We start from the raw sequence: 14,904 nt of genomic DNA, 5'->3' as shown, positions 1-14,904 counted from the left end.
GAGGAGCGGAGGAGTAAAGAGCAGCCGTGTAGGAATAACAGGCATCATTTAAAAGCAATATATATTTATTAAGTAGTTTAGAGTCACAAATGAGTTGTAGACATTTGATATAACTGGAAAGTACATCAACCAAGACACAATTGAAATATTTTCCATTGCACGGTTTCTTACCTTGGAGCATAGTCGATGTGGTGTAATAGTTAAAAGGGACATTTTTAATCATGTATTTCTCTGAATCCAACATTGCCAGTTTGTCCCCGACCACTACAGACTTCCCTGTCCCGGCATTCCCGACCAGCATGACAGGCCGCCGACGTTCAAGGAGGCGGTCCATGAAGTAACAAACTCGAATGGTTTCTGTAGTGTGGACCAGACACGCCTGCATGAATAGATATTATTATTATAGTTTATATATATATATATATATATATATATATATACATATTCTTTCTTTGTTGCAACAAATCCTGTACCGTTGGAAGGTCTTTTTTCCCCTTTACTGGTGCCTACATTTTGGGTTTCAGGTCAGGACGGCTGACAGGCCATTCCCTCCTCTCCTCTCCCAAATCGTGGAGGTGATGTATTTTAGATTAATAATCAGGCTATTCATTAGCCCCCCCCCCCCCCCCCCCCCCTGAAAAAGTCTACGATCTAAAAAATGGCACTGAGGACCCACCCTCCCCTCCCTGGTCGGCAGAACCACTTGCCCGACTACTACAACCCCTCCCCAAGTTGTAAACCTAGGGTAAACTCTGGAGAAATCTCGGACTTAAGCTACTTAATAAGGAAGGTACGTATTTAGGTTTGACCAATAGGTTTGACCAATTGTTAATACCCCAAATTATTTAATTGAAGAATACGTCCAGCATATGAAACTGAAGCTTGGAACAACCGACCGTACCTGAAGAGATGTATCAGAATCCATCTCAAACTTGGGCACCATCTTGGACCATGGTTCAAACTTCTTGCTCTCCGGGTCGATGTAGTAATCAAACACGGTGCCCTGGGATGGGAACTTGATGGTTTTGAACTTGGCCACCCACCACTTGCTGAACTCCACTCTATAGTCCACCAGCTACACTTACAGAGAACACACACGCAGACACACAGACGAAGGCAAGCGGTCAAAACTCCAAAAAGACTTCCTGTCCACGCTTTCCATCCCTACAGTAGCTATGGATGTGTGAACGAGAGGACAAATAGATGGCAACAACATAGAGATGGGGACAGCAGTTGAAGAGCAGAAAATGAGATGGAGGGCCTTTCTTTCCATCTGTCTGACTCAGACAGGGAAGCCGCCTCATCAGCTGCTGGTTGGCAGTTTGCTTTCTTCCCCAGTCTCCCACCCCTTGGTACCGGTCTCCGCTACTCACTAACAACTCCAGTCAATGAAACCACTTAGCATTTAAATGCATCTTTAATGGGAAAAAAGGGGGAGAACATCTTTACAAAGGGAAGAGCAGTTTCATCCCATAACTTAGATGGACGCGCTTACTGTGCGGTGTTGACTGGATTGCTTAGCAACTGCTGGCCACGGCTCTCCTGCTCATTTACATTCAGCCAGCCTGTATTTGTGTAGCGGGAATTGAGCCCACTTCATTTTCAGATGGAAACCTCTGACCACTAAACTGAAAATAACTTTTCTTAACAAGAGACACAAAGTTGAGCTGCATAAGAGCCATCAGGGGTTGAATTTAACTAAGGAATAGTTATGATGCAAGTGAAAAAAACTCTTTCAGAAGGGACATGATGGGACAGAAAAAATCATTCAGCTATTCAGGAGTGTCCTCTTTCTTTCCTCTCTGCAAGCACTTTGTAAGCGGCCCAAAGGCCCACGTAGTACCTGGTCCTGGAACAAGGCTCCCCCGAAGGCCCAGACCGCAGCAAAGACGAAATAGAGCTCGTAAAGTTCCTTGGCAGAGTCCAGCGGAGTGTTTTCTGGAGTTAGCAGACATTCCAGCAAGTAGCAGAGCATCTGGACCATACTCTGCTCAGGGATAGGGATGATCTTCTTGAACCTGAGCAAAGACAGACACATTGTATCCCTGGATTCAAGTTGCTGATGTGGGTTTCTCATTCAGCGCTTATTCAGACTTATTTCATTTAGAATGAACAGAATTTGTGTTGTTTATAACGCTGTATGCATACACTATGTGGCGTATGCATACAGTAGCATGGGACTGCACAGTGGTGCATTTTCTGCATTGGTTGGCTCAAAATGAGAACCAAATATTCCTCCTGTCTGTCTTCCTCCCTCTGCCTTCTGTTGTGGCTGTTTGGCCTTTAAGCAGGAGTGATGCAGGAGTTGAAGGAGGCAAGTGGTCCTGTACAATAGAAGGCAGGATAGCATCCAGTCCCTGTTTGCTTTGGGTCAACGTGGCCACTTTAACACAGTTCCTCCCTGTGCTACGCGCCAAGCTGAACATGACTGTAAGAATGGAATTACTTCGGTGCAGATGATGAGCGCTGTGATACCTTGATCTGAGGCCATCCAGGCAAGAGGGGAGGTACTTGTCGAACAGTATGGTCAGATTTGCCTTCTCTGATTGAACCTCCCTTCTCTCAATCCAGCTGGACACCGGTGGGTTCCAACCAAGGTCTGCCGGGTTTATGTACAGGATACCTGAACAGAGATATGGAATACAACACATTTGGTGTTAAAATACCCTGGGGCTAAAATGTGAACTCCTTTGACCCCCAACACCAGGTAGAAATTAGAAAGCCACTTATACCTGGCTTCAAAATGAGGCTGAATACAATTAGTGTGAACAAATTTGTCAAATAGCAACAAGTCACCGAGCCCACTTTGTCCAGTTTCTAACTCTGGCTTGCTGCAAAAAAATATGTATAAAATACAACAATGTTGTCAGGAAAGCCAAAGAAAGGTGGGTGGCGACTACCTGCTCGAGATACTGTAGCCGGGGTCGCAGTGCAAAGGTGGCTGATCTCAAACACCAGCCTCATGGTGGGGTTCAGAGGGATCCGCTCATTACTGGCCAGAGTCAGCACCTCACAGGAGCACAAAGCATGTTTAAACTAAATGCACTGGCGATTCAGCATTTGACCTCATTTGTATATGTAACATTGTATTTATAGTGTTAATATTAATATGGCCAATCATTTCTGACTGAGGCAGAGTTAGACCTTTCCCTGGACAGTGTGTTGCTGCTTCCATAACAGAAAATTATTGCCTAATAATTCCCTCTTCTCAGCGTCACATGCATACACTTTTATTTTCATCACATTATTTTATCTCATTTACTCCTCTCTCACGTCAGCGATGATTCAACCACATGATCAAATCTGAATGCAGATTCAATCAGATAGTCAAAGTGTGTAAACGTTGTTGTTTTAAAGCTGAATAAAAGACTAATTGACTCTCACCTTGTTATCATCCATGACTGTGTTGAGTGACTCGATCCACATCGGGTCAATGTCTCCGTCCAAAACGATCCACTTAGGTCCGTTGTGAGTGACATTGGCCAGGTCACGCATTATATTGGAGAACAAGCCTTAAGGAAAAAGGAGTTTACATTTTGCATATTTGACCCAGGTCATGAAACACTTTGGACTGATCAAAATTTCCGCAGGAGTTTGTTATCACCATCTTTCCACTCCCTGGTTGCTGGATTGATGATCCCAAAAAGCTCATCATTGGTCACAGCCTTTGGATTAAGGTCGGCCCAAACAGGTCTGCGCTTCATCTTCTGATAGGTCCGTTGGAGTGACCTCATCACCTGACTCTTTCCCGTACCAGCGTTCCCGATCACAAACACCGAGTGACGCACTGCAAGCAGCTCCTCCAGCTGCACTATCTAACAAACACACACAGCATTAAAATACGATGTTTGTTCACATCATTTGAAGAACATTGTTGACATAGTTTACATGTTCACGCTGTCCCTTTTCTAGCATTTCATGGGCTACTACACAGGACTGCTCCCTCTCAATGCTGTGTTTTATAGGGGAGTACAATGATGTGTAGCTGGACAGGGTAGCACACTGCAGGGAACGCCATTCAAAGGCTACAATGAAAGAAAGCATTGGTCTTCTGGGGGGACAGATATCTGCACCCTCATCAGTCAGTGCTCAGTGCAAAAGGGCCCCTCCAGCTACTTTAGCTAACAGACATGCGTTTATCTTTCATGGTGTCAAGTCGTCACTAGTTGTTTAACGTCTTCTAATGTCTCCTTCTGTTTTCATGGAGACGTGGTATTTCACTTTTAGTTCAATTTGACCTTTTCCTCACAATGTCATGATGTCGGTGTCAGAGACCGTAGAGTGATTGGCTGTGGCTTTGGTCTGAATGAGACAACGACCAATCACATCAAAGATCAATGGTCGCCAGCGCTGTTGGATTTGACTGAGAGACCAAAACTGACTCAATTCCATATTGCAGCTGCATAAAACTAAAATAATAATATATAAAATAATATTAAAATATAAAAAGGTTGAATATTTTATTTATAATTCATATTGTGTTTGTGTATGTAAGTGTGAGCAGAAAAGGGACACATTTTCTAGCTGCTGCAGAGAAGTCTGGCTCCCCCAGTCCTCGCTTCCAGCCCAAGCAGCTCAAGAAGGAAAACTTCCTCCAGCCCTTTTGATCCAGCTTCCGTGTTAGAGAGCGACAACAAACCAACAGTTCACAAGATCCCCAATCGACCCCCCCAACCAAGGACAGAGCGGACACTGAGTTTAACAAGACTGGAGGAAACACAGCAAACCCTATCAATGCACAGTAAGGCTGGACAGAAGTTGTCCCTGCAGTGGGCCTGCGGTGCGCCCAGCTTACTACTGGCAATTATTGAATCATTTCTGTTATAGGAATTGAATGTATTGTACATACATGGCACATTACATGTGCTGTATTGTATCTTTTACATTGTTCATTCTGTACACATGGCATCATTGTAGTCTGTCCATCAGGAGACGGATCCTCCTCTGACGTTCTCACTGAGGTTTCTTCCCTTTTTTCCCCATGAAGGGTTTTCATTGTTTGGGCAGTTGTTCCTGTGCCGATGGAGGGTTTCAGGACAGAGGATGTCGCATGTGTACAGACTGTAAAGCCCTCTGAGGCCAATTTGTCATTTTTGATTTTGTGGTATACAAAATAAAATGAATTGAAGTGAAATTGAAGTTAGATTAGCATGTCGTTATTTTTGTTGTGATGTGTACTGCATTGTGAGCAATGTGTGTGTTTACGAGCGTGGCTGTGCGATAAAGTTATGCTATCGTGTCTCACTGCTCCACATAAGATCTGCTTTGCTTTGAGTCTCTCCTTCTTTCATTTGATTTATAATTTCACTCACTCACTCACACGCTCACACACACCCACACCACCACCTCGACATGCATGAATGAATGTTTAAATTAGTTCCTTAGATATTAGGATATCATACAATAGCTGTATAATAAGTGTATTGGTCTGATCAGTTTTGTTAGACGTTAATAAACCCTGTTATACTTTAAGCGGCGGTTTTCTGTGATTTTGTTGTGATACTGGCTGCAAACTCAAACCTTCAATTCCTCGCTCTTAATGAATGAATATCAATTATTAGACTTGTTTTTAAACTTTGGTTATTTTGTTATTACTTTCATTGATGCTAATGATTTCCTTTCACACTAGCTTTAAAACATCACATTACCCCTACATGACATGACATTACCCCTACCGACCGTGACCAATACATTGAACAAAGGGGACGGCCCCCCCAAAATGACATTCGCACTGGTGGACAGAAAGCATGTGTCCGCCTGCTGGTCTATTTGTGCGACTACACCTCCCCGAGATGTTCAATACGTTCTAATAAGGGTTAGTAAAATATTCATTAGTGTGACATTACATTAACAGTTCACTATTTTTATTGACCAGTGTAAACTGTTTCCTGCCCGATTGTCCGGTGTGTTTGCCATCCAGTGGTTTCCCATTAGCCTGATATACGTTTCTTTGGACCTAGCCTGTCTTTTGACCACGGATTCCCTGCCTGCCTGCTCCTTTTTGTATTTGATCGCCTGTCTTATTGGTAGTGATGGCAAGATGAGGCCTGAAACGATCCATCCAATCGGTTTACCCATGGAGCCGAAGCTTCGTGGGGCCTCATTGGCTGTCCCTTATATTTCGAATGTCATGCCAAACCCCTGAACCATTTCCTGAATCAGCCACGTGCGGCGGCTCACGAGGCTTCCAACGCATACGTCAGCGATACAAGCCTCGACACTGAAAGATATATCACTACTTATTGCCATCCCGGTTCCAACCCTGCCTGCCCCTCTGGATTTGTTTGCCTTCCGACGGATCTCCCCTTTTTTAAACTGCCTGAAACTTTGAGTATAGCTACCGGTCTCTTTCATTAGTGTCCGACTCGTGCTTTTGGGTTCCAGTATGCATCGGTACCAGTAATAGACAAACTGGTTTTGATAACCTAAATTTAGTATTAAGAGTTTGCTTTTCTAACAAGTTCTTCCACTATGAAAAATGTACGTTGGTGGTCCAGAGGGAACCCCTCAAAAGTCAAATATACTTTTTCCTTGACATTTTCTGACAATCCATACATGTTGGGTGACGTTACAAAGTGTTTAACAAAGAAAAAAAGGGGGGAGAAGTGATTTCCACTCAACCACACAGATGGCAAGCTCAATCAATGCCATCGACCAAGCTCCTCGGGGCTCCTGCTCCTCATCCATTGAGCCGGTGCCCGGGCAGCTTTACACTCCTAAAGGCCTCGGCTGATTACGGCTTTGATATGAGGAGGACTAATGCCAGCCCACACTATAGGCTTCAGGTATGCAGTCTCTCTCACTTCCCCTGCTCCCCCCTCATTGTCTAGAATCAAAAGGTTGGCCGCACAGACAAAGACAGTAAAAGTTCAGGCTCAGGGGGTGGATGGTTGTTATTGACCGCTACGCCATTTGCTCTCTAGCCCGCAATGTTTCTCCTACTCTTTGTTTATTTCCTTCTTGCACAATGTCAGGGTTAAGTGGCATAGTGCAGCTCCAGCATCCATTGATGGAGTGTTATTATGTGGTTCCCGTGTCTATTTGACCTGAGGCAGATTGCACTTATTTCCCCTGGTCGTGCGTGCATCTAACTCTGACACATAACAGCTTCTATTGGGCATGTGTGTGTATCTGTATGAATGTAATGCCTTGAATTAGGTTCAGCAGTTAGGGCACCTGACCTCATATCAACCGTGGGCTTTCTGCTATATTGGGCCGATTCATCCAGATCCTGCAGACGTGTTTGACACTAATGTGTATTTCCCAGCGGAAAATTACGACGTGAGGTAAATAGTTTTTGGAAAGAACTACGATAAGAAAGTGTTACAGCTGTAATATCCGTCTCAGTTGTTAAAGATGAAACCCCATTTGGGGACTTAGCTCCTACCTCACAGACAACGTCCATGATTGCATTTGCTTTCGTCTTTGTTAACATTGGTGAATCCAATAAATGCAACCGAAAGCCATGTCAACAAACTATCAAGGATTCGTGTTGATCTTACCTTGAGGACAAAATTTTCCTCAGCCTGTAAATTCAAGTCCAAAATGGCGTCCTTAACGTGCTTTTCAAAGTCTGGGTCTCTCTGCCTGGGGACGTCCAGAGAAGGAAACAGGTCTCCTATCAGCCCCATGAACACAGGCATGTCCTCCGTCACAATCTTGGGGATATTGAAGTCTCTCAGAGCTCGCATCAGCACCTGGTCCTCCGCTCGGCTGGGTTCTCCTCTCTTTAAAGAGCCGGCCACCACCAGGACTGACTTGATGGCTCGGAGGCCCCAGTCGTAGTGGTCCTTTTGGAAAGACCAGAGAGACTTTGACCAGAGCAGAATACACAGGTTTCTCTATTATAGCAGGGACAAATAAAATATATATATTTTTCCACTTTTTTTTGGCTTCTCTTCCAAAAATGGCATACCATGAGAAAAAGTGTAATAACTCTAACTACCTCGTTAATCTGGACAATTCATTTTTGTCAGGATACAGGTTGGAACCCCTGTGAGGGTTGAACATCTATTTATATGTTACTGGGGAAGAAATACATCAATATAACACACAAATAAAACCTTTTGAATGTTGTGACTGTTAAACTGTTATTTCGTCAACTTCACTTCGTGCCCTGGTGTGTTTTCCCTTGTGGTTGTGATTGTCTGCCGTATCCCTGATGGTTTCCCTTCATTTGCCAATGACCTGCGCCTTCCCAGCATATTTAAATCATGTGTCTCTCTTGTCACTTTGTAGCTTCATTGTAGTTCTATTTCATCCTTACTGACTGCCAGAAGCAGTGCTTCACACTGGATTATCTTCTGTCTCTAACCGCTGTAAATTCTATCACAGTTAGCAAGATGTTCTCGCCCAGAGAACACAGAGAGAGTTCGTAGACTACGAACTCTCTCCAGGATTCATAGATTTCGCCCCCAGACATTATTAATATTCTGTTTGAATAAAGCATTTTTTGTTTTGGCAACCCTGCGAGTCTCCGTGTGAGTCCTGACCCATGGTCACGATCGTGACAGAAATAAATCACTAACAGCCCTAAAAGTCCTTTAAAATATGGAGATACTTGGCTAATGTGTAACCCAGTGTGTGGACAGTAAGAATGGAAAGTTCCACGTTAAAGATAAAGTACTCTAGGGAAAGGCTTTTGTGTAGGCTTCACGGCAGAGAATCGGGAAGGCTCAATATTGGGATTTTCAAAGAATGTCAAAGGAAGTTGGCAATTATGATTCACAAGCTTGGTGGTTATTTTGCTGTAGCCAAGAATAATATTTTGAATGGTATGAAGCATTCATATATTTGTGACGAGTACAGAATATTTGTGTTGGAAAAAATGTTCTTTCTCCGGTACAACAGGCCTGTTATAAGGTCATGAACATGGAGGGTAACTTCTTTTTTAATAACAATCCAGATCAAATATGAATGCCATGGCAGTTTCATATATATTTCTAAAATTGAATTAAGTCCAAGTTGGGATTCACAAGAACTATTAACTGCTACTTTGCAAAGGGAATACTGTTAAGTCTTGAACTCATGTTTAAATTTTGTGCAATGCGATTAATCGCAGTTTTGCATTGCATCATTGCACGAGAAAAAAGTTCAGTTTTACATTAAAATTGATTTGGCTTTTTTAAACAAAGAACATCTAGGACCGCAGATATTACCTGTTTGGACAACAGCTCTTTACATAGCGTGTAGAGGGTGATAAACTTCCTCGCCAATACCCGGGCATTCAGGAACCCTTCAGCCACAAGCATAATTTCACAGATGAGCTCGAAGTCTGGCACCACCATGGCACATGGTCTGTGGAAAAATGGTCATCACATAAATGAGATCATTGATAGTCCTTAATTACCCTGGATGAATATGTCTTGTCAAATGCCGTTTATTATTACTATGTTTTCCATGCCGTCACGCAGGGGGGCTCAACCTTTTCAGAGTGTATTTACTAATACAACACACATGCATGAACGCACCCCCCTCAAAACTGAGCTCTTATTGTCAAAAGATTTGCCTTCATATACTGCGGCTTGGATCATGCTTTATTTGCTTCAAGTGTTTGCCAAATGTAAATTGAAAGTTAAAGTTTTACTCAGATGCAGGGATATTTTGGCAATGGTCAGCAATATGTGTTTCCACAATTAGGTGAATGTTTTACAAATACATACATTTGTAGTTTCTTGCCTCTGTTCTCCCTGGGTCACGTCACTTCCTGCCTTGTCCTGTCGTCCCCTGTGATTGTCTGTCATGTCATGATTGTTTCCAGCTGTTTCCAATCACCTGCACCTCCCTAGCGTATTTAAGCCATGTGTGTCTGTTGTCACTTCGCGTCATTACTAATTGTTGGTGGGCCGAAGCGCATGTCCATGTCCATGTCCATGTCCACTTTATTTTATTACTTGTGCACTGTTGTCTTGTCTGTCTACTGTCGCGCACTAACCGCCAAGACAAATTCCTTGTATGTTTGACATATTCTGGCCAATAAATGTTTCCTGATTCCTGATTCCTGATGTTGCAGTTCCCTATCCATGGTTTTGCCTTTTTGGAGTTTTGATTTTTGGAAGTTTTGACAACTAAAGTCCTTTTTTGTTTCCTGAAAAACTTTGAGATTGTGCTCTACCTATCACCATCTGTATTGGAACCAATCTGAAGTAGAAATATTTGCTATTGTACACAACATTAGGGTTAGGGTTATTTATTAAATTAAATTTTTATTTTATTTTATTTTTAAATTCCCATGACTCTCCCTCCCCACAGGCTTCTGTGGATGGTGGTTCTATCTGATGGTGGTTCCCCTGCAGTGGTCCTGCTGTGCGCCTGGCTTACTACTCAGTTACTTGAATCATTTCTATCATAGGAGTTGCATGTATTATACATTGTTCATTCTGTACACATGGCATCCATTGTAGTCTGTCCATCCCGGGAGTGGGATCCTCCTCTGACGTTCTCCCTAAGGTTTCTTCCCTTTTTTTTCACTCATGGAAGGTTTTTTTTCATTTTTTGGGGAGTTGTTCCTGTGCCGATGGTGGGTTTCAGGACAGAGGATGTCGTATGTGTACAGACTGTAAAGCCCTCTGAGGAAAATTTGTGATTTTGGGCTAAACAAAATAAAATGAATTGAATGACAAGTAGATGGATTAATGCTTGGCTGCTGGATCAAAATATTTGAGGAATGGTATTTTGAGTTACAGCAGTGTTCTGATGGTCCCTTGAGTTACCTGAACAGAGCCTTGAGGTTCTCAGGGAGCTCAGTCCTGCCAGCGTAGCCTGGATTCATTGTGATGAAGATGCCAACAGAGGGGCAAAGATTAACTTCCTCTCCCATGAAGTTAAACCTCTGCTTCTTTTCTCGAATGGCGTCCTGGATACTTTTAACCTGCAAATACACAGAACCACAAGACAAGACAGCCATGCGGCTCCATGAGGCTGTTCTGTTGTTTTCTAACGAAAATGCTAACACGCTCACAATAAAATAACTAACATGCTAAGACAAACATTGCTATGTATATTTACCATGCCATCTTTTCCCTTGTGCTTGAACTAAATTCAAACTACAGCTTATGGTTTAAACCTGCTGTCTACATTACCAACATTGCAACTAAACCGCCCTCCGTTTGGTCTGAGATTCACGTGTTATGCAAGTAGCGGTAAGTGGAGTTTGTAGTGTATGCCCACTGGCTTTCTCCCAGGAAGTATATGTGGGTACAGCTTAAACCTTTTTAGGGTCTCCAAATTTGGGTCTGTGGGGCCCAGAGTTCAACAGCGTCTTACAAAAAACTAATCACGAAAGAATATAACTAGTGATGTTGTAAGTAATAAGTATATGCACGCCATATTGACATGTTCCAACGCAACTCAGAAACATCCAATAACTGAATGACCAAATATCATAACTCATGTGACGAGAATTGAACAACGGATTCAGTGCAGATTCAATTGATACGGTAGTATCAATGTCCCTTATCGTAGCAGTTTGCCATGAAACCCTTTTGTTCTTTGGTGGAAAGTTCAAAGGTTAAGCGTTGGCCGATCGTTCGCCAGCTCGACTTCCCCATGAAGCTGCTCTCCTGATCCTGGCTGCCTAACAGTCCGGTCAATATCATGGAGACGGATCAACTCTGTAGCCTCTAACCATTCCAATGAGGTGTCAAAATCCTTTGCCGAGGACTCGCCCCGGGTACTGACAGCCAATTTGTCTAGGCTATATTGGATTTTTTTTGTCTTTTTTAATGGTAAAATAAATAAATACATTTTGAAAAAAAAGCCTTACACCTATGTATGAGATATATTGAACACTATTAGAGATATACAAGTGAAATAACTAGTTTGGTACATGACAAAATGCAAAAATGTATAGTTTGGCACGTACTGATCCGAAAACCCAAATTATGGAGATCTCGTCCTAAACGGTCTAAACCTTCACAAGAAGGTTAACATATTGGACTATGATTTGGTAGTGGTTTAGAGCTATACTAGTATAATTGCAAAGGGATAATCATCCTGAGGGCCCTTTTTATTTAATGTGAACCGGAAAGGTTTTGATTTGTGTACTGCGCCATCTTAATTTTGTCTTAAACTGCAACATAAATACTGATATTTTGCATCCGGACAAAATCTCAAAAGTGTTCCCTTTATTATGACACACAGATTATTTGATTAACAGACCTTATGGTTGCAGAGATATAACCTTTTCTATCATGGGTATGCAATTCTCGAGCAAAATGGTGCTAGCTACCAGGAGGTCTGGAAAATCTGTTCTCTGACTCCACACCTGAGGCCATTTAACCCTAACAAGACTCAGCATTATACCATTTTTAGTACATGCAATCCTTCTCCCAACAAACTTACTGTTATCCATCAAAAGAGTTGCTCCCAACTAACCCTAACCCTCACATCTGAGAAGGTTGCGCTTTCACTTATTGGCAAATCATCAATATCCTTTAGCTACGGTGGCCCTGGAGTGCAAAACACAACGGCAAATAAGAACGCACAACGAAATTAGCTTCTTACGGAAAGGGTAGGGCCTCATAGCAGATAGCAGAGGACGGACTGTCTGTCTTTTAACCCTCTTAATTCAAAGCCTTTTGCCCGGTGACGGAAAGTGACATGGAGGATTCAAATTATCGTGACTTTAACTATTTGCACAATCGGATTCTTAAAGCTGAGAAATGCCGCTTTCTAGATATTATGGCAATGAATAAATCAGTGGGGGGACTGAGAGCCTGTGATGGGGGGCAGAAAGTCACAGAGAGATGGCGATGTGTTGTGTCTTAAAAGTGTCCTACTAGGGTTTCACCATTGTTTTACCGGTGTTTTGTTGTTCAATTATATTTAGGTGTAAATAAAAGGGGGGAGTGCCGCAGACGCTACGGCCGGTGGACGCCGCGGGCGCTATGGCCGACGCGGCTCGGGGACCGGAGTCCGATTCCATGGCGTGAGAAATTGGATGTGTGGCGGGAGTGCGTGACTGTCTCGCTCAATGCGTGACACTTGAGAGCCCTGAATCATTTCCTGTTAGAAGACAGACCGTCTGTCCAATCAGAAGGGTCCGTCCTCTGCTATAAGGCCCTACCCTTTCCGTAAGGAGTTAATTTCGTTCCTATTTCCCATTGTGTTTTGCACTTCAGGGCCACCGTATTAAGCACATATCACAGTAAAAGTATAAGAGCTCAAATGGTATGCAATGCCCCTTTTCTTTTCAGGCACACAATGTCATCAATACTGACAACATGCTATCAGCTTTGACCTAAAAGAGTCCCAGTCTGTAGGAGGCTTTATGAATTTATATGCGTGTGGTAAAAGAGAGTAGCATGTCGGCAGCTGGAGAGAGGAGGAACATCTCCTCATGGATGAGTATTCGGCTACAGGTCTTTCAGTCACACTAACCCAACAGGGAGAGGAAAGTAGGGGGAAATGCAACAACAAACAGTGCAACTGCAGCACACAAAAAGGGTTTCATGAGGAGATGAGAGGGGCTTGTTTTCTTATGTGAAACAGCAGTGGGTAACCCTGCTACCCTGCAGGGACACAAAAGCAGGTAAACGGCCCAAAAGAACAGACAGCCTTCTGACAGGTGTGATCCAGTCGGGTCTGGCTCCACTATTTTCTGTCTGGGGCAGGCTTGTCTCGGCTGTAACAGAGGCAGAACCTCACCAATGTATCTCCATGTTGTTCTGTCTTCCAGCCTTCTGTTTGTCTCCGCTTCATCTAATATGGAAGGACTCCCGCCACATGTGTTAGCGGACCAAAACAGCAGCCATGTATGCCACCATGTGATGCTAGACGCACTCAAGATGATGGATTGGATGTTTGTGCTATGGGAAGAGACGGCTCATCGAAAGCAAAGAGAACTCTGGAGAAGGATGCCAGCTGTCACAGCGGGAGTTTGATGCTCCTCTGTTCTCAATGTCTACTTTTCCATGTGTAAGCCTCTATATTGTACTATTTATTACACAACACCTATTCATTCTTCTAAGTATCATAGGCTGCTTAATAGAGAAGGAAGGAAGGGCAGAGAAGTGAGTGTTACTTCTAGCAATGAATAATTATCCTTGAGTAGCTCAATCTTCATTATCATTATAACCATTATCAGTGTCTTTATCAACTCCATTGCACATGCAAGATGATATTGACTGAGGCGGCGACGATTTGAATACGACAGAGAAACGAATGAAGCCACAGGGAGAGGATTAGTTTGGTCTAGGATAACAGAAAGATAAGATGCTGGAGCCGAAAAACAAGCACCAGCTGAAACACGCAGGATACAGTTCAGTCCTTAAAGTCATTAAAGCGCTAGCTGCTGAAGTTCACTCATATATATATATATATATATATGTAAAATAAGAGAGTAAATCAACGTTATTTGTTAAAAAAAATCATGTAAACATAAATGAGGACAATGAAAGTCATAATGATTCATTCAGTTTAGTGAAAGAGCTCCAAGAAGTCCAAAAGGGTCTAAGGGATTCATTCACTGGCAAGGACCATGAGACATGAGAGATGAGACATGAGACATGAGCAATAGGACTGTAAGTCGATCTGGCGGTTTTGGGGATCTACGTCGGAGGATCCGCCACGGCAGGAGGGGATGGGATACCACAATAAGCATGTTGGAGGCGTGGTCCTGCTCCCGAAATTACGCCAATCAGCTTCAATTCACTTACAAGTGACCACGGCATTAATGCATTTAACAATTTTATTTGTGAGACGTGAGCGCTATGATTGTGAGTCATTTGTCTGGGTGGTCGGATGGGTTGTGGCGGATCTTCCGACGTAGCTGCCGGGCACGGCAAACCCCCCAAAACTCCCAAGATCTGCCGTCCCTCCAGGACTTGTTCGCTTCTAGGACCCTGAAGCAGCTAGAAAGATCGTAGCCGATCCCTCTCACCACGGACAAAACCTGTTTGTGGT

The 14,904-nt window shown here is 43.2% G+C and overlaps 1 protein-coding gene across 3 annotated transcripts in view; it reads right to left on the bottom strand.

Annotated features, from left to right (window-relative positions):
• The window catches only part of dnah9 (dynein, axonemal, heavy chain 9), a 98,398-nt gene that overhangs the window by 52,436 nt on the left and 31,058 nt on the right, over positions 1–14,904 (bottom strand). For all 3 annotated transcript variants that reach the window (XM_040177371.2, XM_078103212.1, XM_078103213.1), the window contains 10 exons: positions 10,713–10,870; positions 9,159–9,297; positions 7,503–7,790; positions 3,605–3,815; positions 3,385–3,512; positions 2,901–3,009; positions 2,476–2,623; positions 1,844–2,018; positions 902–1,075; positions 172–379 (listed from right to left, as the gene is read on the bottom strand). In XM_040177371.2, the coding sequence (XP_040033305.2) occupies positions 172–379; positions 902–1,075; positions 1,844–2,018; positions 2,476–2,623; positions 2,901–3,009; positions 3,385–3,512; positions 3,605–3,815; positions 7,503–7,790; positions 9,159–9,297; positions 10,713–10,870 (1,738 nt within the window). The remainder of the gene's footprint in view (positions 1–171; positions 380–901; positions 1,076–1,843; positions 2,019–2,475; positions 2,624–2,900; positions 3,010–3,384; positions 3,513–3,604; positions 3,816–7,502; positions 7,791–9,158; positions 9,298–10,712; positions 10,871–14,904) is intronic.

The sequence above is a fragment of the Gasterosteus aculeatus genome, chromosome 5 (assembly GCF_964276395.1).
Source record: "Gasterosteus aculeatus chromosome 5, fGasAcu3.hap1.1, whole genome shotgun sequence".
NCBI classification, from domain to species: Eukaryota; Metazoa; Chordata; class Actinopteri; order Perciformes; family Gasterosteidae; genus Gasterosteus; species Gasterosteus aculeatus.
The sequence above is the reverse complement of the archived record's forward strand: the minus strand, read 5'-3'. Positions and strand labels throughout refer to the sequence as shown.